General features: G+C 51.6%; 1 protein-coding gene across 1 annotated transcript in view; it reads left to right on the top strand.

The window, feature by feature from the left end:
- SEC14L5 (SEC14 like lipid binding 5) overlaps positions 1–20,292 on the top strand; it is a 39,500-nt gene extending 19,208 nt beyond the window's left edge. Inside the window, exons 7-16 of the mRNA XM_035022217.1 lie at positions 2,081–2,193; positions 4,204–4,393; positions 6,395–6,483; positions 6,575–6,645; positions 8,148–8,319; positions 11,759–11,893; positions 12,970–13,104; positions 13,654–13,881; positions 14,775–14,953; positions 16,971–20,292. Coding sequence (XP_034878108.1) covers positions 2,081–2,193; positions 4,204–4,393; positions 6,395–6,483; positions 6,575–6,645; positions 8,148–8,319; positions 11,759–11,893; positions 12,970–13,104; positions 13,654–13,881; positions 14,775–14,953; positions 16,971–17,079 — 1,421 coding nt within the window. The 3' untranslated portion in view covers positions 17,080–20,292. The remainder of the gene's footprint in view (positions 1–2,080; positions 2,194–4,203; positions 4,394–6,394; positions 6,484–6,574; positions 6,646–8,147; positions 8,320–11,758; positions 11,894–12,969; positions 13,105–13,653; positions 13,882–14,774; positions 14,954–16,970) is intronic.
- Positions 20,293–20,880: the final 588 nt, after the last annotated feature.

Here is a 20,880-nt window from a genome sequence, read left to right on the forward strand (position 1 = left end):
GAATTGTTGGGTCAAAGGTTATATGCAGCCAAAATTTTGTCAGATTTACCAATTATCCCTACAAAGAGGTCGTACTAATCAATGTTCCCCCCAAAAGTGCATAACTGTGTCTATTCCTGACCTCACCCTGGCTCCCCACAAGACTGTTACTAAATGTTTTAAACTGAGGGGTGCCTGGGTGGCTCAGTCGGTTAAGTGTCTGCCTTTGGCTCAGGTCATGATGCTCAGCAGGGGAGTCTGCTTCTCCCTCTCCTTCTGCCTCTCCACCCTCCCAACCCCCTCTCATGCATTCCATCTCTCTCTCTCTCAAATAATAAATAAAATCTTTCAGAAAGCAAAAAGTGACCACTGGTAGATGAGTGGGGCCAAATATTATTTTCTTGTGCTTAGTGACTCCGTATTGCTTTTTTGTGAATCTCTGTTCTTGTACTTTGTTTATTTTCCTATTTGCCCAACTTATTTCTTACTGCTTTGTAAGAGCTCTTTGTACTGAAGGCAATTAGCCCTTTGTCATATTTTAGGCTTTTGTTGACATGGGAAATGTTCACAATCTAATGTTAAATTAAAAAAAAAAAAACCCTAGGACACAAAACTACACATACCCCATGAATTCAGTTTTAACCGTATGCATTAGCGCTCACGATGATTTAGTCTTTCCTTTGGGGCCACTGAAGTGTAGGGCTTGGCTTTCTTGGAGATATGCTATGTAACCAATAATATATCTGGGGCAGTGTTTAGGGAGAACAAAAGGCATTCATTCAACAAACATTCTGTACCAACTGTATATGCACTAGCTGGCTGCTGTGGTACGTGCACTTTTAAAAATTAAAACCTCTGCCCCTTCTTGTGCACATTATCCGGTGGTCATGCCCTGTGCCCTACTCATTTTGCACCAGGCTTTTCCTTCCTTGTCTGTCTGTGCTGTCCAGCAGCAGGCAGGTGCTCAGGATGGCTGGCGAGAGGCAGAGTCATGCCCCTTCCACCCTGCCCTGAATCACTGGGCCTTTGTGCTCAAGAGAAAGGGGCCTTGACAGCTGCATAGAGGCCGGAAGGATGCTGGTATCTCCTGCCCCGCCTGTGCTTTCGCCCTCATCCTCTCCACGCTCCCTTCCCATCTCACTTCGGACCACTCTGAGGCTCCCCCACTGCACCCCACCAGCATCTCTCCTGCTTCTGCTTACCCAGATGCCTACTGACCTCCAGCCCTGGACTTTTTTTGTTCGTCCTGCTACTGGTTGTGCACACATTCCATTTGTTTTCTAATTGTGCACAGAGAGAATGGGCTGTGCTCATGGCGGCTGCTCTTTGTGGACCGCCTCCCCACTGCTGAGATGCTCCCATGCTGGTGTGCCTCACCATGCCCGCATCTGCCACCCCAGCAGTTAAGAGTGGGCACCAGGACCTCCATGTTGGAGCCCAGCCTCTAAATGCCTGCACACGCTGACCCCAAACAGCCCAATTGTGTAGGACGGGGACTGAACACTGGGGATGATCTGTGCAGCTCCCCGGCTATATTTTGGGGTCAGGGCTCTGTCAACAAAAAGCCTCAAACCCACAAGGGGCCTGGGAGGTGGGAAGACAAAAGGAACTGTATCTACTGACCATCTCTTTTATGCTGGGTGCACCACATGCATTCACTTGCTACTTAACCTCTCTTGGCCTCAGTTTTGTCTTCCATGAAGTGGGAACAGTAGTGTGCCCGCCTCACAGGCGTGTTGGGAGAGCTCACTGAGATGATGCCTGTCTAGAAACAATGAGCACATATTGTTAATATCTTCAGAGGGCAGGACAGCCCCAGGGGGTGGGAATTATCTGGATTTCCGAGGGTCAAAGGACACGTCACTTGCCATAGTGAGATCCAGGCTGGCCCTACCATGAGTTTTCAGAACCACCTTGGAAATGGTTTGGCAAGACTGGAGGATGTGGAGCCCACATGGCTGTTCTTCGGTGAAAGGGCCACTGTACTCGACGTTTCAGATCCGAGGCGGACAGTAAGGCAAGGGTTCCAGAAAGGGTAGACCATGTGGAGAAGAGAGTGGTATTGCCCTCTGGTCCTGAACTCCCCCATCTTCTCCTGCAGAGGACAAGCTGGATGCAGACTACATTGAGAGGTACCTGGGCCATCTCACGCCCGTCCAGGAGAGCTGCCTGATCCAGCTTCGGCACTGGCTGCAGGAGACCCACAAAGGCAAGGTGGGTGCAGAGCTGGGGTCTACGAAAGCATGTTCAATGACAGCTACTCACCTCAGGCACTGGGGGAGGAAGGGCCAGGTAAATACGCTGATGTAATTAGCAATCCTGGAAACTTATATTTTGCTTTCTTTTTTTTCTTTTTTAATTTAAATTCAATTTAATTAACATATACTATTATTATTAATTTCAGAGGTGGAATTCAGTGATTCATCATTTGCATATAACACCCACTGCTCATTATTTCAAGCACCCTCCTTAATGCCCGTCACCCAGTTACCCCATCCCCCCACCCATCTCCCCTGTTTTGCCTTTTTATTATGTAGTGTCTCATGTATCTATAACGTGTGCTGTGCGTACCATTGATCGCGGGCTTTCTCATCCTCTGCACTGTTGACATTTGAGGCTGGACAGTTCTTTATGGGGTGGGGCTGTCCTGTGCACTGCAAGGTGCTGATTAGCATCCTGGCCTCTACCAGTAGATACCAAGAGCTCTTCTCCCCCAGGTGTGACAACGAAAAATGGCTCCAGACTCTAAGCCCCATCACATGAATGTCCATTGTGCATGTAGGTCCCAAGCATGGACTTGACCTTCGGCTCTGTTGAATAAGAACTTCGAGCTTGCCCTTCCGTCCTATCCCCTCCCCACGCTGGGGTGGGGGCGGACAAGGGAGACGGGGGCAGACAGGGAGTTACTTTCATGTTGGGCTGTGATTAACCTATCTGCCCCTGTTTTCTCATCTATAAAAGGGGGATGATGCTGGCATATGCCATCTGCACTGAATTACAAGGGACAATGCACATAAAGTGCCTAGAGTCGTGTCTGGCTCAGGATGAGCACTCAGAAAAGGGGAGCTTTCATTGGGGCTGGGTTTCCCTTGCCTGTTGCTATTTGCCTAAGGGAAGGAAGGAGAGCTGGCGGGGTCTTACCCTGTCACCTCAGCCTATTACTTAGTCTCTGGGTTCTGTGTGGTAGGAATGCAGCTTGAATCAAGGCAGAAAATAAGGAAAGGAGTATTTATTGTCTCATATACCTGTTGAGCAGGGTGTATTCATTTTCTAGGGCTGCTGAAAGAAAATGCCACAAACTGAGTGGCTCGAAACAACAGAAACTTATTCTCACAGTTCTGGAGGCCAGAAGTCTGAAATCAAGGCGTGGGCAGGGTTGGTTCCTTCTGAAGGCTCTGAGGGAGGGTCTGTGCCATGCTTCCTCCCTCCTGGTTTCTGGTGGCTGCTGCCAGTCCTTGGCTGATAGATGCGGCGCTCTAGTCTCTGCCTCCATCATCATCCCATGGCCTTCTTCCCCCAGTTTGTCCTGTGTCTGTGTCCCAATTCCCCTCCTGGAGTAGGGCCCACCTACTCCATTGTGACCTCATTTTAGCTAATTATATCAGTATAGACTCATTTCCAAATAAGGTCCCATTCCGAGGTTATGGGTGGATGTGAATTTTGAAGGAACATCATTCAGCCTCGCACAGGGGCCCATGCAACCTGCCACAGGGATGTCCCGAACCAGGACTCACACATGGTCGGGACCCCTGAGCTCTTGTATCTGTTTGCCTCTGCTTCATCCCCGTCAGACTTAACTTCCCTGTTGAGCTTGGAGCTGTGGCTGCCCGTGGCTTGCAGGCTCACCTTTGCCACTGCATAGAAAGGGGTTTATGACATATTCTTCTGATTTAAATTGGGTTTAAATCTGGGTTGTGCCATCCCTGAGGCCATGAGAGTGGAGTGCTGATTGGCAACACCAGCTAAAACCAGGATGGGTGCTGGGGAGTGGGGAGGAAAAGCAGCTCCCCAAAAGAAAAGAGGTACATGAGGAGGGAGGAGCGTCAGGCAGCCCAAACTCACAGATTTTCCCTACAGTTCACCCCTAGACTGCGTCATGGTTAAGTGTGTGGTCCTTTTCCCAGCTAAGTGTTTTGCAGATAAGAGAGGAGCTACTCATTCTCCATAATTTTGTCCACTGGGTTAGGGAATACCATTCTACGGGCTTTCTCCTTCTTCTCTCAGATTCCCAAAGATGAGCACATTCTCCGGTTCCTGCGGGCTCGTGACTTCCACCTGGACAAGGCCCGGGAGATGCTGTGCCAGTCCTTGAGCTGGAGAAAGCAGCACCAGGTGGATCTCCTCCTTCAGACCTGGCAACCCCCTGCCCTCCTGGAGGAATTCTATGCGGGGGGCTGGCATTACCAGGACAGAGGTGCGTCCCTTTACCTACATAATGCAGAGCACACACTTTGGTCACTGCCAAAGGCGCTTTGAAGGCCCCTTTTCATGTTAGCCTCTTAGGATTTTTCCTTTTGACTCTCCTGGGCATCTGGAGATGCCCTTGGGGTTCACCCAGCCATGAGGAAAGTAGTGCCGGAATAGACATTTGGGCTGGAAGCAACGTTTCTCACGCAGTGGCAGCGTTAGCTCAACCTTGCTTTTGGTCTTTGAGACCCCACACGTAATGGCTGCGTGATTTGCATTAGTGGCTGGGGGCTGCCGTAGCAAATTACCACCAACTGGGTGGCTTAAGGCCATAGAGATGTATCTTATAGTTCTGGAGGCAGAAGCCCAAACTCAACGTGTGGGTGGGACCATGCTCTCTGCAATGTCTCTAGGGGAGAATCTCTCCCTGCCTCCTCCAGCTCCTGGTGGCTCCAGGTGTTCCTTGGCTTGTGGTCATGTCACCCCAATCTCGCCTGTCTTCACATGGCTTCCCTCGGGGTGTCTCTCTGTGTCCTCTCCTCTTCCTGTAAAGACCCCAGGTCATTGGATTTAGGGGCCACACTGATCCAGTAGGATTTCATCTGGAGGTCCTTCACTAATTTTATCTGCAGGCTATTTCCAAATAAGGTCACATTCAGAGGTTCTGGGTGCACGTGAATTTTTGCAGGACACTGTTCAACCCACCACAGATAACTTCTCTGTGTTTCTTAAAGCTGCCCTTGAGTCCAGTGCCCACTATGCTTTTCAATGCCCTTTATGTAGAAATTCATATATATATCAATTAAGGTGAGTGCTTGACTCTCCTGAAGAACTGGTTGGAGCACTTTATTTTAATATACAGTCAATCCTCATTATTCATGGATTTCATATTTGTGAATTTGCCTACTCACCCAAATTTATTTGTAACCCCCAAATCAATACTCGGGGTGCTTCTGCAGTCAGTTACGACCATGGGCAGAGTGGCAAAAAGTCAGTTGTCCGATCTTCGTGTCCTCAAGATGTCCTTCTGCCTTTTGTTTCAGCTGTCATACTGTTAACAAGAGTCCTTTTTAAAGTCCACTTAGTACTACTTTTTTTTTCTTTTTGCAATTTTGGGCTTTTGTGTGGTGTGTGTGTGAGAGATTTTTGCTGTTTAAAATGGCCCCCAGGCAAAGTGCAAAAGTGCTGGCTAGTATTCCCGAGCACAAGAAGGCTGCAGTGTGCCTCACAGAGAAAACGTGTGTGTTAGATAAGCTTCGTCCTGGCTTGAGTGTGGTACTGCTGGCCGTGGGTTCGATGTTGGTGTATCAACAATATATACCCAATAAAGTCTCCTTAATTAGCAATAAAGTGTCCTTAATGAGCATGGCCTCTGAGCTAGTGCACCTGAATTTAAGAAATTCAGGGCAAAGTTATGTATCAATCAGTTAACAAAAATGTTATGTCTAGAGGCTCGCAGGGACCTTACCCCATGCTTTTTCTCGAAGTGATGCTTCACTGTTCCCTAAGTCATTGTTCAAGATCACTTTAGAAAAAACATCACTACCATGAATAATAAGAATCGACTGTATTTGTATATTCTTCCTTATTTTTCCTATTCGCTTTGGTTGACGGAAAGCTAAGAGCCAACATTATCCACTCTCTCCATATTCCTTCCTAACATGGTTCATCTCTTCTTTTTAAAAAGCTTTAAAATAAACATTTAATTTTAGGACAGGTTTTCAGAAAAGTTGCTGAGGTCGTACAGAGAGTGCCGCATGCCCCTCAGCCAGTTTCCTGTGTGATGTAAATCTGTCTCTTTGACACTTGGACACTTTGCTTCTTTTGCCATAACTGGTGTCAGCCCCTCTTGGGAGCAGGCAGAGCATTCTCGAATAAATGGACAGGAGGGGTAAGCTGAGCCACAGCCTGGCACTGCCTTCTCTGAGGAGAAGTTTGGGCCTGCCCTCTCACCAGCACCCCTGAAATAATGTCCCTTCTCTTTGCTCGGCCTGCCTCGCCTACAAAGATGGCCGCCCCCTCTATATCCTGCGCCTGGGCCACATGGACACCAAAGGCTTGATGAAGGCCGTGGGGGAAGAGGCGCTGCTGAAGCACGTGAGTCGGGGTCCCCACTCCCTGGATCCCGGGGTTGCCTGTGGGTGGGGCAGCCAAGTGAATGTTTGCCAGCACATTCTCTACTTTCCAGGTTCTTTCCGTCAATGAGGAAGGACAGAAGAGATGTGAAGGGAACACAAAGCAGTTTGGCCGTCCCATCAGGCAAGAACCCCAGCCAAGAGCAAATTCCCCTGAAATAGTGAAAACAGCCAAGGTTCATTGGGCATAGACGCTGGCCAGGAAGCATGCTAGGTACTTTACAGAAATGTCCTCTCTTAATTCTTACAACGATCCTGGGAGGCAGGGACTATTATTGTCCCTGTTCTTTGTGGAGGGGGAAACGGAGGCTCAGAGGAGCGATGCTCATCCAAGCTTGCTGCTAAGTGGGTAAGTGGCAGAGCTGAGATTTGAACCTGTTCCTGTCTGTTTCGGGCTCAAGGATGTGAACCCCTGTGCCACATCACCCCCTGGACCTTCCTTTGTGAGGCCAGCTCTGCCCCACCCCCAAGTGCCACCTTGACTCTGTCTCCCAGGCAGATGGACTCGCAGGTGTCATGGCACATCCAGTAACCTCCGTCCCTCTCCGACTCGCCCCGAACTCAGTTTCCCACGAGTACTTACAGTGGCACTGAACCTTTCTGAACCGTAGCTTGCTCATCTATAATGTGGGAATAATATCACCAGTCCCAGGGTTTCTTTATGCATCATCAAAAACGATGACCGTGGAGGGATAACGCAAATGCGTGTGTAACACTCTGCAGCAGGTGCTCTCTGAAGTACCTGATTCATGTTGTCCTTATTACACCCCAGGGGGGAGGGGCAGGCAGCACCTGCTGCTGCAGCTTTTTATCCTGACGTAGCCCGATCTTTGGGAAAATTAAGTTCCTTTGTTGTTTGGAGCTTTCCTAAGGGGACATACATTGGTTGGGGTGAGAAATCGATCAGTCAGCGTCCTGATCAGAAGTGGAATTCACCCGACATGGCTCAGATGACAGGGTGTCATGAGGGACTCCTTGCAGCAGTGTGGACTGGATGAAGGGAACAAAGGCAGGATGGAGAGGCTCCTGAGAACCAGCCGCTGCAGTAAAACAGTCATTTCCCTAATGAATTAGTACCAATGAAACGGAGGCACAGAGAGGCTAAGGAACTTGGCCAAGGCCACACAGCAGGCGGCAGAGCTGGGATTTGAATCCAGGCCATCTGGCTCTGGAGTGTGTGCTCTTAGCAGTCAGCACCCTTTCAACAATTGGTAGCAATAACTGGCTTTTATCGAGTGCGTGCTATGGCCTGTCCCTGTGGAGAGCTTTACACATACTACCTCATTTAATCCTAACAACTGCTCGAGATGGGGACTCTTGCTGTCACTGCCACTGTCTTGATGAAGAAGTTGTCCATGTCACACAGCTCTCGGGGGTGGAGGTGACACTTGAATTCAGGTGCCTAGCCTCAGAGGCCAGGCTCTGAACCTCCTCCTCACATGGCCTCCCCAGCTGAGGGTCGGGGTGGTAGGATCCATGAGAGTGTCCTGCCCCTCTACCCCCAGCCCTGCCTTCCTGAGCCTCTCCATCCATTCCTGTCTGCCAACTCCTGAGACCCTCTGAGGGTGTCAGGGGCCCTGGGAGGTGGGGGAGCAAGCGGGAGTGAGTGGCCCGTCTCTGCTGCAGCTCTTGGACCTGCCTGGTGGACCTGGAAGGTCTCAACATGCGTCACCTGTGGCGGCCGGGGGTGAAGGCCCTGCTGCGGATGATTGAGGTGGTGGAGGACAATTACCCCGAGACTCTGGGTCGGCTGCTCATCGTGCGAGCCCCTCGTGTCTTCCCGGTGCTCTGGACGCTGGTGAGAGCAGGCGCCCGGGGCCAGGCTCCTGCCCAGTGGAGATGACCGAGGTGGGGGGTGGGTTCCCTCTGCCTGCTTGTTCCATGTCATTTCTTCTAAGTCACAGTTTTATTGAGCTAGAACTCATTGACCATAAGGTTCAACCTTTCAAAGTGCAGAATGCAGTGGTTTTTAGTAGATCCACAGGGTTGTGCAACCATCCCACCATCTAGTTCCAGAACATTATCAGCACCACAAAAGGAAGCCCTGTAGCAGCCCTTGCTCCTCCCTGCTCCCCAGCTCCTGGCAGCCGTCAGTCTGCTTTCTGTCTCTATGGATTTGCCTATTTGAGATATTTCACATAAGTGGGATCATACAATACGAAGCTTTTTGCATCTGATTACTCTCACTGAGCATCATGATTTCAGATTCATCCACGTTGTAGCACGGATCAGTATTTCATTCCTTTTTAGATCTGAATCTGATTCCACCATATGGGTAGACCATGATTTATGTATCTGTTGTCCTGCTTTGTGGACACTAGTCACACTCAGGATTGTACAGCGTTCCCAGGGTTCCTGTGAGTTGGCTCCGAGGAGTGTTGGGATCCTGTGCTGTAGGGATTTTAAAACTTTTTGCCCAAGACCCCACAGTAAGAAATACACGTTATGTTACAACCTAATACAGACACACACGCATGTGCGCGCGCACAGACACACACACACCTGAACAAATCAGCAAGCAATGGTTACCTTAACTACGTACAACACCCTCTTCGCTCTTCTATTCCATTCCATTAAAAATAGGCTAGTCACAGTGTGCTGAATCAATCTCACAACCATGAGCAGGTTGTTACTGGCAACTGAAAACTACTGCCCTGGGGCCTTGCTACTGGTCCACAGGCCCCTCCGAGGATTCAGTGCCGCAGAAAACCGGAGAACCGCTGCTATAAATTGAGGTGCAATCAGGATAGACATTTGAGAGTTAAGTGGATTCAGTGTTTCACTAAGCACCTACTATGTGCCAGGCACCTTCCAGGCCCTGGGGATTCAAAGTAAACAAGCCAGCCACTGTGTCTCCCCACCATTGTCACGGGACGGGGAGAGATAAAGCAGATAACCCCACACAAGCAAACACTTCGTGGTTCCCCGTGGCAAGGGCGTGAGGACGTTCAGGGTTCTTGGAGAGGCTAAGTCAGATAGGGGCTGACGTAGGGGGTAATTTAGATTGGAGAACTGAGGAAGGTCTCTCAGAGGAGGTGACTTGTAGCTGAGACCCTAGGAAGGAGCAGGAATCATGCAGGGAAGGGCAGGGAGGAAGGATGGGCCAGGCAACCCACACAGCACGGGCAAAGGCCTGGAGGCAGGATAGTACTTGATGCTTTTTGAAAAACTGAAAACCCAGTCCAGAATGTTTGGGGCAAAAAGGAGCAAAAGGGACAGTGGCCCTGGCAGAGGCTGGGAAAATGCTTGGGGACCAGTGCTTGCCAAGTCCAGGCTGTGGTGAAGGTGGGACTTTGTCCTGGGGCAGTAGGGAGCCATGGAGGATGGTCAGCAGGAGAGGATGTGAGCGGACTTTTGGGGCAGAATGTTCTCTAGCTCCTGTGGCTACTTCAGGGCTCTGTTGGGGCTGGGCCGGGGAGCAGAAGCTGTAGGAGGGACGGGTAGGACCTGCTCCTGAAGCTTTTTTTTTTTTTTTTAAAGATTTTATTTATTTATTTGAGACAGAGAGAATGAGAGAGAGAGAGCACATGAGGGGGGTAGGGTCAGAGGGCGAAGCAGGCTCCCTGCCGAGCAGGGAGCCCCATGTGGGACTCGATCCAGGGACTCCAGGATCATGACCTGAGCCGAAGGCAGTCACTCAACCAACTGAGCCACCCAGGTGCCCGCTCCTGAAGCTTTTTATCTTGAAATATCCTGATCTTTGTGAAAATGAAGTTCCCTTGCTATTTGGAGACCTGTAAGAATATGTATATTGCATGGTGGTGGGAGCCAGTCAGTTAGGGTTCTGGCCAAAAGTGGGATTCGCCCCAGTGGCTTAATGGGGATGTAACATGAAAGAACTCCTTGCAGAGGTATGGGCAGGATGGAGAGGCCCCTGGGGCTAGCCCCTGCAGTGAACCCTGACCACCCCCAGGGGGCTGGAGGGACAAGCAGAGGGAATGACATTGTTACCGAGCCCCATAAGAGCTGGAATGGGGTGGAAGTGGGGGTGTCCAGGGGCACTGAGGTGGGAGAGGGCAGGGGAAGAAGTACCCTGGCCTCTTTCTTTGTTCCCACCTCCCATCTCCTGCTGCTGCCCCCCACCCCTGCCCAGTGGCCACACCAGATGGAAGCTGGTGGCATGGAGCCAGGTTGCCGAGGCCCGCAGGTGACTGCTTCCCGGGGTGGAGACTGAAGGAGAGTGACCACACAGGTGGGATTCCTAGTTCCCTGTCCATCTTTTGCCTGTGGCATTCCTTGCTGAATTGGCTGGTGCCCTGCCAATATCAAGTCCTTCCTTCCTGCCCCAACTATGTACCTCGTCAGATACCACACCAGCACTGGGCGGGGGGGGCGGGGGGGCGGGGGGGGGAGTGTGTGTGCCGTGAAAAACAATGGATCGACATGCAGCTTTGAGTTCAGCATTGAAATACTTTCCATCTGGGGTAAACAAAACAGGATCATCCATACAGTGGAATATTATTTAGCCATAAAAAGGACTACGACATGGATGAACCTGGAAACCATGATGCTGAGTGAAAGAAGCCAGACACAAAAGGCCACATGTCGTGTGCTTCCATTTCTATGAAGTGTCCAGAACAGACAAACCCATAGAGACAGAAAGCAGATCGGTGGTTGCCAGGGGCTGGGCGAGGGGCATGGCGAGGAGCCGCTGATGTGTATGAATGTGTAAAAGGAATGGGGTTTCCTTTTGGGGTGATGAGAAGTCTTGGAATTATAGGAAAGTGGTAGTTATACAACATAGTAAATGAACTAAAAGCCATCAAACTGTTCACTTTAAAATGGTTAATTCTGGGGCACCTGGCCGGCTCAATCAGAAGAGTATGCAACATTGGGGCTCCTCGGTGGCTCAGTCAGTTGAGCGTCTGACTTCAGCTCGGGTCATGATCTTGGGGTCCTAGGATCGAACCCTGTGTCGGGCTCCCTGCTCACTGGGGAGTCTGCTTCTCCTTTTCCCTCTGTCCACCCTCCCCACCCCTAGTCGTGCACTTGCACTTTCTCACTCTTTCTCAAATAAATAAATAAAATCTTGGGGAAAAAAAAAGAACAGAAGAGCATGTGATGCTTATCTCAGGGTCATGAGTTCGAGCCCCACATTGGGTGCAGAGATTATTTAAATACATAAAAACTTAAAAAACCAATAAGATAAAATGGTTAATTTTTTGTGATGTGAATTACATCTCCATATAAAACAAATAAAAACACCATTCCATCTTGTCTCCTCTCCCCCATTTCAGATCAGCCCCTTCATCAATGAGAACACCAGACAGAAGTTTCTCATCTACAGCGGTAGCAATTACCAGGGCCCCGGAGGCCTTGTGGACTACCTGGATAAAGAAGTGATCCCTGACTTCCTCGGGGGAGAGTGTGTGGTGAGTGTACGGCTGCAGGGCCTGGGCTGTGGCCGCGGGAGGAGCCAGAGATTGCTGGGGCGGGGCTGCAGAGGTCCAAGGAGGCTGGAGTGGGGCCCTCTGTTGTGTGTGTGGGTGCTGGTACCTGAAGAGGTCATGCTTTCTCTTTTTGGGGGGGCAGGGCTTGTTTTCGAAGCTGCCCCAAAGAGAGGTGAGTTCTCTCCAAAGGAGGGGCCTTACCTTGTTTCTTTCAAACATAGTGATCCAGATGGAAGTTTCCGGAAGCCCAGAGACCAGGCCAGTCAAAGGTTTACCTTGGTATTCCCCACTCAGTATGTTGCTAGGCAGCAGTCAGAGTTTACCTGATGACTTTGCACCCTCTGCTTCTGGGAGAGGTGACTCAAACATCCCAGTGGTCTGGACCCTGGAGCTGGTGTACCCAAAGGGATTTATTCCCAACCCACAACCCCATGGAGTGGGAAGATCGGCCAACTGCTTCAAGGGGAGGCAACCACAGATCCCTTCTACTGCCTCCCCCTGGGGGTGAGATGACACAGGAAGGGGTGACCCTGGGTCATGACGGTCTTATCTCATCTGGCTGTGGGCGGGCAGGCCCCTCTCCCTTCTCTAACAGAATACCAAACTCCAAGCTTACTTGATTTCTGAATTTAAAAAAGGCATTTCTCAGGAATTTTGCCAAGCTTGCCCATTTTCTCTGCTTGTTGAGATACATATGCATGATTTATGTTTAGCAAATGGGCTTCCAAGACCAGCATGGTAATAAGACACATGAGCCTGGGGGGCCTGATAAACATGGGTTTGTGCCTAGGCTCAGCACTTTCTGCTGTGTGATCTCGGGCAAGTGGCCCGACCTCTCTGAGCTTCCATTTTCCTCCTCTGTGAAATGGAAGGAAAGAATAATAGCTTCTATTGCATTGTGGTTCTGGAGAGTAAATGAGGTAATGGAAGCCCTGCACCCTACTCACTAAGGGGTTGCTGTGACAAGTGCAGTTTCAGGGTGCATTGGTATTGTCAGGGGTCACAGAGCACCCTTCTGTGGGTCAGCCAGGCCTGCCACCTTTGTCTTTGTCCCTCAGTGCAATGTCCCTGAAGGAGGGCTGGTCCCCAAGTCCCTCTATCTGACAGAAGAGGAGCAGGGGCACACGGACCAGCTGCAGCAGTGGAGAGAGACCTACCAGTCGGCCAGCCTGCTCCGAGGGGCCCCCCATGAGGTGCTGGGACCTGGCCTGGGAGGGCCCGCTGGGATGGGGTATTGTCTTAGGCCAGGGTCCCCTGAAGCAGAGCCTGAGATGAGGGTTCTTGTGCCAGTGATTTTGTTGAGGGTGAGCTCTTGGGAGAAACCTGTAAGGAGAGGTGGAACAGGGTCAGTGTGGGGATGGATGTAAGCACAGGGGCGATACAGCCGAGTCCTGCCCAGCCTGATCTGAGGGGAGCACTGGGCTGTGCAGAGCATGACAGATGGGCAGGTCTTTTGTACTCTCATGTCAGTCCTCGGCTGTGGGTCACCCACCCTGTGACAGGGTGGGACCTCCCAGCCATTTCAGACAGAGGCAGGTCCATTTGCCCAGAGCAGTTCTTAGACAGTGGAGGCTGGGGGCCTCAGCAGCCCATCCTCCCTGCAGTGGGGACTGGAGATCCAGGTGGGTACCCCACAGCACCTACTGCAGCTGACCTCCCCATCCCAGCTCCCCGCTCCTGGTGGGATTCCAGATGGGACTCTCAGACTATGCCTTCCCTTCCCCCCCCCGCCCTCCATGCAGGTTGCAGTGGAGATCCTGGAGGGGGAGTCAGTCATCACCTGGGACTTTGACATCCTGAGAGGGGACGTGGTGTTCAGCCTGTACCATAGCAAGCAGATGCCCAAGCTTGGCCCCCAGGAGCCCGGGGCCAGGGCTGGCGGGCAGCTGATGGACAAAGGCTGGGTCCTAGGTGTGGATTATAGCCGTGTCGAAGCCCCTCTTGTCTGCCGGGAAGGGGAGAGCATCCAGGTTCGAACTCCTTTGTTCATTTATTCATTCATAATACAGGACTGAGTGTTCGCTGTGTGCCAGGGTTCTGGCCCTTGACCTCAGGGACCCTGTAGGACACTCAGGGAGAAAGGACTGGACAGATCCAGAACTCTGGGGACCCCAGGATCCCAGCCTCAGAATCCTCTGGGACTCTTGTCAAAGATGCAGACTGCCAGGCCCCATGCCAGGGGTGTAACTCAGAACCTCTGGGCACGAGGCCTGGACTCTGCATCCCTCACCCTCTCCCAGTGATTTCTGATGTGTTAGTTTCAGAACCTATGCAGCAGAGATGCTTTAAGTATGGGGACAGAACTCAGATGCATCTTGGAACATGAACCCCCCTGTTACTCACATGCTCCTCCAGGCCACGGCTCACAAGTGTTAGATCACCAGCCCCACTCATTCACTCACACTGCACAAACAGACTCCAGTGAGCACAGCGGATCTCACCCAGGGTCCCTGAGCAGCAGGCTGTCTTGTACCTCAAACACCAGCACCCCTAGCCCTCCCTGAACTTGCTCTTGTAACAACTAACACCTCCATTCTCACCGCCCAGGCCTTCCACCAACTCTAACCAACCTGCCAGCTCTCTGCCCAAATCCCTCCTGGGGCAGCACAACAAAAGCCCAACAAAATCCAGGCGTTTAACCAACTCTATCTGTTCTCCTGCAACCACAGCCCCACCCCAGGCCTCCACTCCCACCAGATCAGAGGGAGGCTCTCAGCCCCCACAGATACGGGGTAACAGCGGAGGGGTCAAGGGTGACTTCCGGAGGCCCTGCGAGGAAGATTTATGGGTGCGCTGGTTTAGCAAGGGGTTCCCGTCCGTCCCCAGGTGGGCCAGAGCCTCAGGCAGGACTGCTGTGTTTCAGGGCTCCCATGTGACCCGGTGGCCTGGCATCTACTTGCTCCAGTGGCAAATGCACAGCCCCCCCGGCAATGTGGCCTGCAGCCTCCCGGGTGTGGAGGACGTCCTGACGGCCCTGCACAGCCCTGGCCCCAAGTGCAAACTCCTCTACTACTACGAGGTGCTGGCATCTGAGGACTTCAGGTAGGAGGGGCTGGAGTAGGGAACCTGGGCGGGAAGGGCCCCCTCCTCCTCTCCAGGCCAGGCCCACAGCGCTTCTGAGGCCCCTTCCTTCTGGGCGGGGGGATACTGGATTCATCTTCCCTACTTGCCTTTGAGCTTATCCAGGGGTGGGGCCCCAGCATTGGTATTGTTAAAATTCTCCAGTGGTTCAGCACCTGTGTGAGCAATCAGATCCAACACTGTGTCCAAATGCTGCTTCAGCTGCAGAACCTCCCCTTCAAATGAAACTCTGGGCAGAAGCCCAACATACCAGATTGATTGCTGGGGGAAGGGGAGCCCAAGGCCCTCCTATTTGGAAGTCCTCTCACTCCTAGAAACCCATAAAACAGGGTTGGACTGTTCTAGAACATTCTAGAATAGTGTCTCGCAGACACATCTCCCCAAGTGTTGCTTTCAGAGAGGCAGGAAGTGTAGTGGTTAAGACCTCCAGCACTCTCTGGTTGCTGTGTGACCTCAGGTAAGCCACTTAAGTGTCTGAGCCTTAGCCTCCCCATCTGTTAAATAGGGACTGCTGAAACCCCTACATCACGGGGTTGTCATCAGGAAGAAATGGTTGGGGGAAGCCTGCCCTTCACTAAGGCATACAGTAAGCACTTGATAGCAAAAATGAAGCAGAGGGCGAGGAGATGGAGCAGGCAGTGTCTTCAAGGCTTTACATTTTATCTTTTAAAAACAAATGTGATTTTGCATCCTGCTTCATGACATATCTCTGTTAGTTTCCGTTTTTCTTTTCTTTTTTAAGTAGGCTCCACGCCTAGCGTGGAGGCCAACATGGGGCTTGAACTCATGACCGTGAGATCAAGACCTGAGCTGAGATCCAGAGTTGGACACTTAACCAGCTGAGCCACCCAGGCGCCCCTCTGTTAGTTTCCTTCTAAAAATAATGCTTTATATCCTTTACCATGGAGTCAAATTGAGGCTCCAGGAGGGTGTCGCATCTGCATCCATATGCCAGGTGGAGGTCCAAGTACCCTACGGGCACATGCAGCCCAATGTGAGAGATACTGGGCCAGTGTCTTTACTCCAAAGAGAGCCCCACAGCATGGGAGGGCTGGTGATTTCCTCTTTGGGAAGCAGCTTGTTTTGGCCACTGGGCGCAGACATTGTAGACACTAGCACCTGGGGGCTGCTGCCTCCAGGAGGGCAGGTGGAGGCTGAAGGGTGGGCCAGATGCTGCTTGCCAGCCTGTCTGGTCTGGTCCATGTGGGGGAACCTTGCTGCCCTGAGCTTCAGGAGCTCACAGAGAACCAGGTCAAGGGCTTTTCCCTGGCTGTCCTCAGTAGGCAGGCATTGGGCGGACCCTGGGGGACCAGACACACAGGGTCTGCCATCATGGAGCAGGAGGCCACATGATCACACCTGTACGTAATTATGAACAGCAGTGGATGCCACGAGGGTACTCCAATCTGGGGTCCTTGCCCAGGGTCACACAGCTAGGAGGTGCCAGAGGTCTCAGCACAGGGTGTTGTCAGAGCATGGGACAAGGGGCCTGGCATAGGGTGGGCAGGAGGTATGGGGGAGGTACCTGGGAAGGGACATTGGAGTTGAGACCTAGGTGGTGTGCACACAGATCACCTGGTGGGGGTTAGGGGGGTGTTGTCAGAATGCAGACTGGAGCTCTGGGGCAGCAGAGAGTCTTCAGCTCTAAGGAGCTGCAGGAGGCTTGGCGGTGCTGGTACCCTCTGGGCCATGCTAGATCTCCAGGTCAAGGAAGCCCCTGAATGGTATGTGGCAGGCTGGGATCTTTGTCGGGGTTGGGGGGGCGCTGGGCAGGAAAATGGGTGGAGCCTCGTTTCTCACCGTAACTTCACTTGCTTTTCCCTCTGCACTTGCCCTCTGTGCCTGGGGTGGTTACCAGCCTTGTGGAAAGAACCCTGGGGCCTCATTTGCAGCATCACCAGCTTTTCCACTGCTGTGTGGGCCCCAGGGCTGTGTCACCACCAGAAGGTAATGTGCGTGCGACGCCTTTCCTCCCCAGGGGCTCCATGTCCAGCCTGGAATCCTGCACCAGCGGCTTCTCCCAGCTCAGCACCACCACCTCCTCCTCTTCTGGCCAGTCCCACAGCAGCCCCCTGGTCTCCAGATAGCTGGGACTGAGCCCTGTGGGGCAGCCCGCTTGCCTCCCATGTCTGCAAGTGTCCACGGGGTCTGGGACTATGTGGGTTGCAGCCCTGTGTCTGGACACTAAGTTGGGGCATCCGGAGCCAATGGCAATGATCCAGCTCGTGCACTCTCGAGGATGCAAAGACAGAACGATCTCCTCTGCACTTCACATAAGGAAAACCAAGGAGTGGGTGGGCCACCTTTGGGTCGGCCTGGTCTGGGAGCTCAGGGATGTCATCAGGCTCAGCATCCCCTCCACCTCTGGCTCTGCTTTTGCTGGAACAGCCTCCTTCTCAGGTACCCTCCCCACGCAGGGGACCCCATCACCATTAGGCTCAGCGGAAGAGAACCTCTGTCTCCCAAAGTTCCATCCAAGCTCCCAGAATGGAGTTTAATCAGCCTGCCTGGGTCCCACACTGGTCCCTGAACCAATCACAGTTCCCAGGGAAGAGAACACTGATTGGCCAGCAGCAGGGTCCTGTGTCCAATCTGGACCAATCACCATATGGGGATGGGGATGGGGTTTCAGTGATTGGTCCACCTGGACCACATGCCTGTTCCTGAAGCCAACCACCTGGTTTGAAAAGCATAAGCAGGTTGCCTCTAGGAATACTGGGGTACCCCACAAGAGAGAAAGGACGCTGGGTAGGCAGAAATGACCGTTTTTGCATCTGATTCCATAGCAATGCCCTGTGTCCCAAGACATGCATGGTGAGCAGTTATATGAGTTACAGGCTCCACTTTCTGTGGGGAGCAGCCCACCTGGACCTGAAATCCATTGTTCCAGCACTTGGCTAGGAAGTCAACCTGACTACCACCGACTTGAGGAGGGTGGAGAGGCCCAGGCAGTGATGAAGTGGCTCTGTCTTTAAACTCCTCTGGAGGTCCTTCCCCCCACCGCCCCCCACCTTGGAGCTGTTTAATTATGACTTTTTTTTTGGTTGTAAGTCACAGAGACCCACACAAAAGGGTAACCAGTCATCATCACATGCAACTGGCCAGTCCAGGAGTTCTTGCTTCAGGTAAGGCTGGATCCAGGATCTCAACATGGCATCAGGACTCCCCTATGGGGAGGAGGAGGTTGTGACTTTGTTTTGTCCACCCTAGGGCAAATCTGACCCCTGGAACCAGCTTCAGTATTGACAGACTATTCTCTCATAGCCTTGCTTACAGCTGGGGGTCATCTCTGGTCAACACCCAGAGTCACTGCGTCTTGCCCAAGGGCTAGGCTTACAGCCATGGGGTTCATGCTTCCATGCAGTCTCGGCATGATGGAGCAAGGAAAGCAAGGACTTCCTTGCACACCAACCTCACCTCCAAACCTAGAGCAGAGGGAAGGAGATACCTTCTCAGAGACATCCTTCTCCCCGCAGGGAGGGAGTCTCATCCATCTCTGTTTGCTCCTCAGGTATAGGAACAAAATCCAAAACTGCATCCTGCATCAAGGTGTGTGTGCACATGAGGGAGAGAGGTAGGGGGAGACTGAAAATGTTCTCAAAGCTAATTGCTCCCATGTCACTGGACATTTATCACTGAGGAATCTGAGATATTTTCACCAGTCTTTAGATGAGTTTCTAGCTTGCCTCTAAAACCCAGGTGTGCCCTAGAAGCATTCTGGGGTAAGCTGCCCTGGCACTCCCCACACGTTAATTATCTAGGACTAGCACCAGGGAAGGATGGAGAAACCTTTCCTTGACTTGGGGTTCTACATGGCTTGACAACTGGAACCTGGATCTGCTGTGAACAGTCCAGCCTGGACAAAAGGGATGAGCTTCAGGCCTCAGTTCTCCCCTTGAAAGCTCATTCTTTCTCCCTTGGGAAAACTCCAGCTCAAACTGGCTTAAGCAACAAAGGGAATTCCCTGGGTCCTGTAACTGGGATGGCTAAGGGCTTGCTTGCTGCAGGTATGGCTGGATCCAGGAGCACAGTGTCCTCAGGCTCATGTGCTCATCCTCTCAACCTCACCCAGGCCTCCTAGCTCTGTATCTCTTCTCACACTGGTCTCATCCTCTCCTCCACCTCGTGGGAAAGGTGTCTGTCAGCAGCCCCAAGCCTACAACCATAGGGCTCACAATCTCTAAGGTTGAGAGAATTCTCTTTCCGTATCAGATCCCACAGAATGCTCTGGCTGGCCCTGTTGAGTAGTGTGCTCATTCCTACAGATGCACTGGCCAAGGGGCTGTGGGTCCTGTGATTGCCATTTCCTCCAGAAGCAGCAGTGGGATAGGAGAAAGCAGATCACCCCAGGACAATAGAAGCTGGGTCACAGAAACAGCAAACAGCCATGGTGGCATCTGCTGCAGTCCCCCCTTCCCTTGCTGGAGGTTTCTGGGGTCCAAGCTGGAGCTTCATCAATCAATAGGTCTTTCCTACCTTTGGGAGGTGTGAAATTAAAAATCCAAGGAAGGGCTGCCAAGTTCCTGGCTTCTGTATTTCCCTAGACCCCAGGGTTGGAAGCTCCTTGGCTTGGTTTCTTTCTCCCTCTTGTTCATTAACCTGTTGTGACCAGAACAGAAACAACCCACACGCAAAAGGATCCTGCCCATGCACTGTGTTTAGGAGGTTGGGTCTTAGAATTTAGACGGGGCAGGGTTCAAACCCCAGCCGCCTTTTCACTAGCTGTGTAACCTCCAGCAGGTGACTTAACTCCCCTGTGCCTCAGTTTCCTCATCTGTAAAATGGGGATGTGCCTACCTCATTCACTGGGTTGTCGTGGGACGAGTGAGAGCAGCTGTAGAGTCCACAACCCCAGTGCCCAGCACAAAGAAAGCACACGATAAACGTCAGAGATTATCCTGATGATTTAAGGCTTCTCAACCAAACACTCCAGACTCCTTCCTGAGGATGCCCGCCTGTCACTGTTTCTCATAGAACAGAAGGCTCAGCACCAGGAGCATCCAGAGGAAAGTGGGTGTCGGGATATAATTTCCCTCTTACTTTCCCTTTTAGAAACTGCTTGCATTTTCTGAGCAAATCCACTAATCTGGAAGAGCATCATTCAGAGTGGTATTTCCTCCAACTAGCTAGAGAATGTTCTCTCTACAGGCTGAAATACGGGGATTCTGAGAACTTTTATCCCCCATCCTGCACTCCGGAATTGCTCTGCCTGTAAAACAAATTGTTCGATGAGAATACTATAATTCTGTTCCACACACTCTATTTCAACCAGTAAAACATGATGTTCCTTGTTTGCCTGATCATTTGCTCCAACCAAAAGCATTAAACGTTTTAGATTTGGATATACCTCAACTGCCTACTTCCTAAACCCTGGAGGTTTCCCTGGGCTTGTTCAAGAGTTACTCCGCTGTTTATAAGACTCAAAAGCATTTTCACAGGGGCGGTATCACCTTCAAGGGGTTGCAAGTTGGTTCTTTGGGGAAAGGGGGCACATAAAAAAAATCATTTTATATATAAAGCACAGATACACGGTAGTAGTTCTCTAGGGCTGCCGTAACAAATTCCCACAAACTTGGTAGCCTAAAACAACCGGAACGGATTCCCTCACAGTTCTGGAGGCCAGAAGTCTGAGATCGAGGTGTTTGCAGGTGTCCCCTCCTAACACTAGGGGAGGATCCTTCCTGCCTCTTTCGAGCTTCTGGAATCTCCTGGAGCTCCTTGGCTTGTGGCTACATTGCTCCTGTCCCTGCCTGTCTTCACATGGCTTATTCTCTGTGTGTCTCCTGTCTTATAAGGACACCAGTCACTGGATTTAGGGTTCACTCTAAATCTCATATGATTTCAGCTTGAGATCCTTAACTAATTACATCTGCAAAGACTACTTTCAA

Source organism: Mirounga leonina, unplaced genomic scaffold (assembly GCF_011800145.1).
Source record: "Mirounga leonina isolate KUSES-001 unplaced genomic scaffold, KU_Mleo_1.0 Mir_175, whole genome shotgun sequence".
NCBI lineage: Eukaryota > Metazoa > Chordata > Mammalia > Carnivora > Phocidae > Mirounga > Mirounga leonina.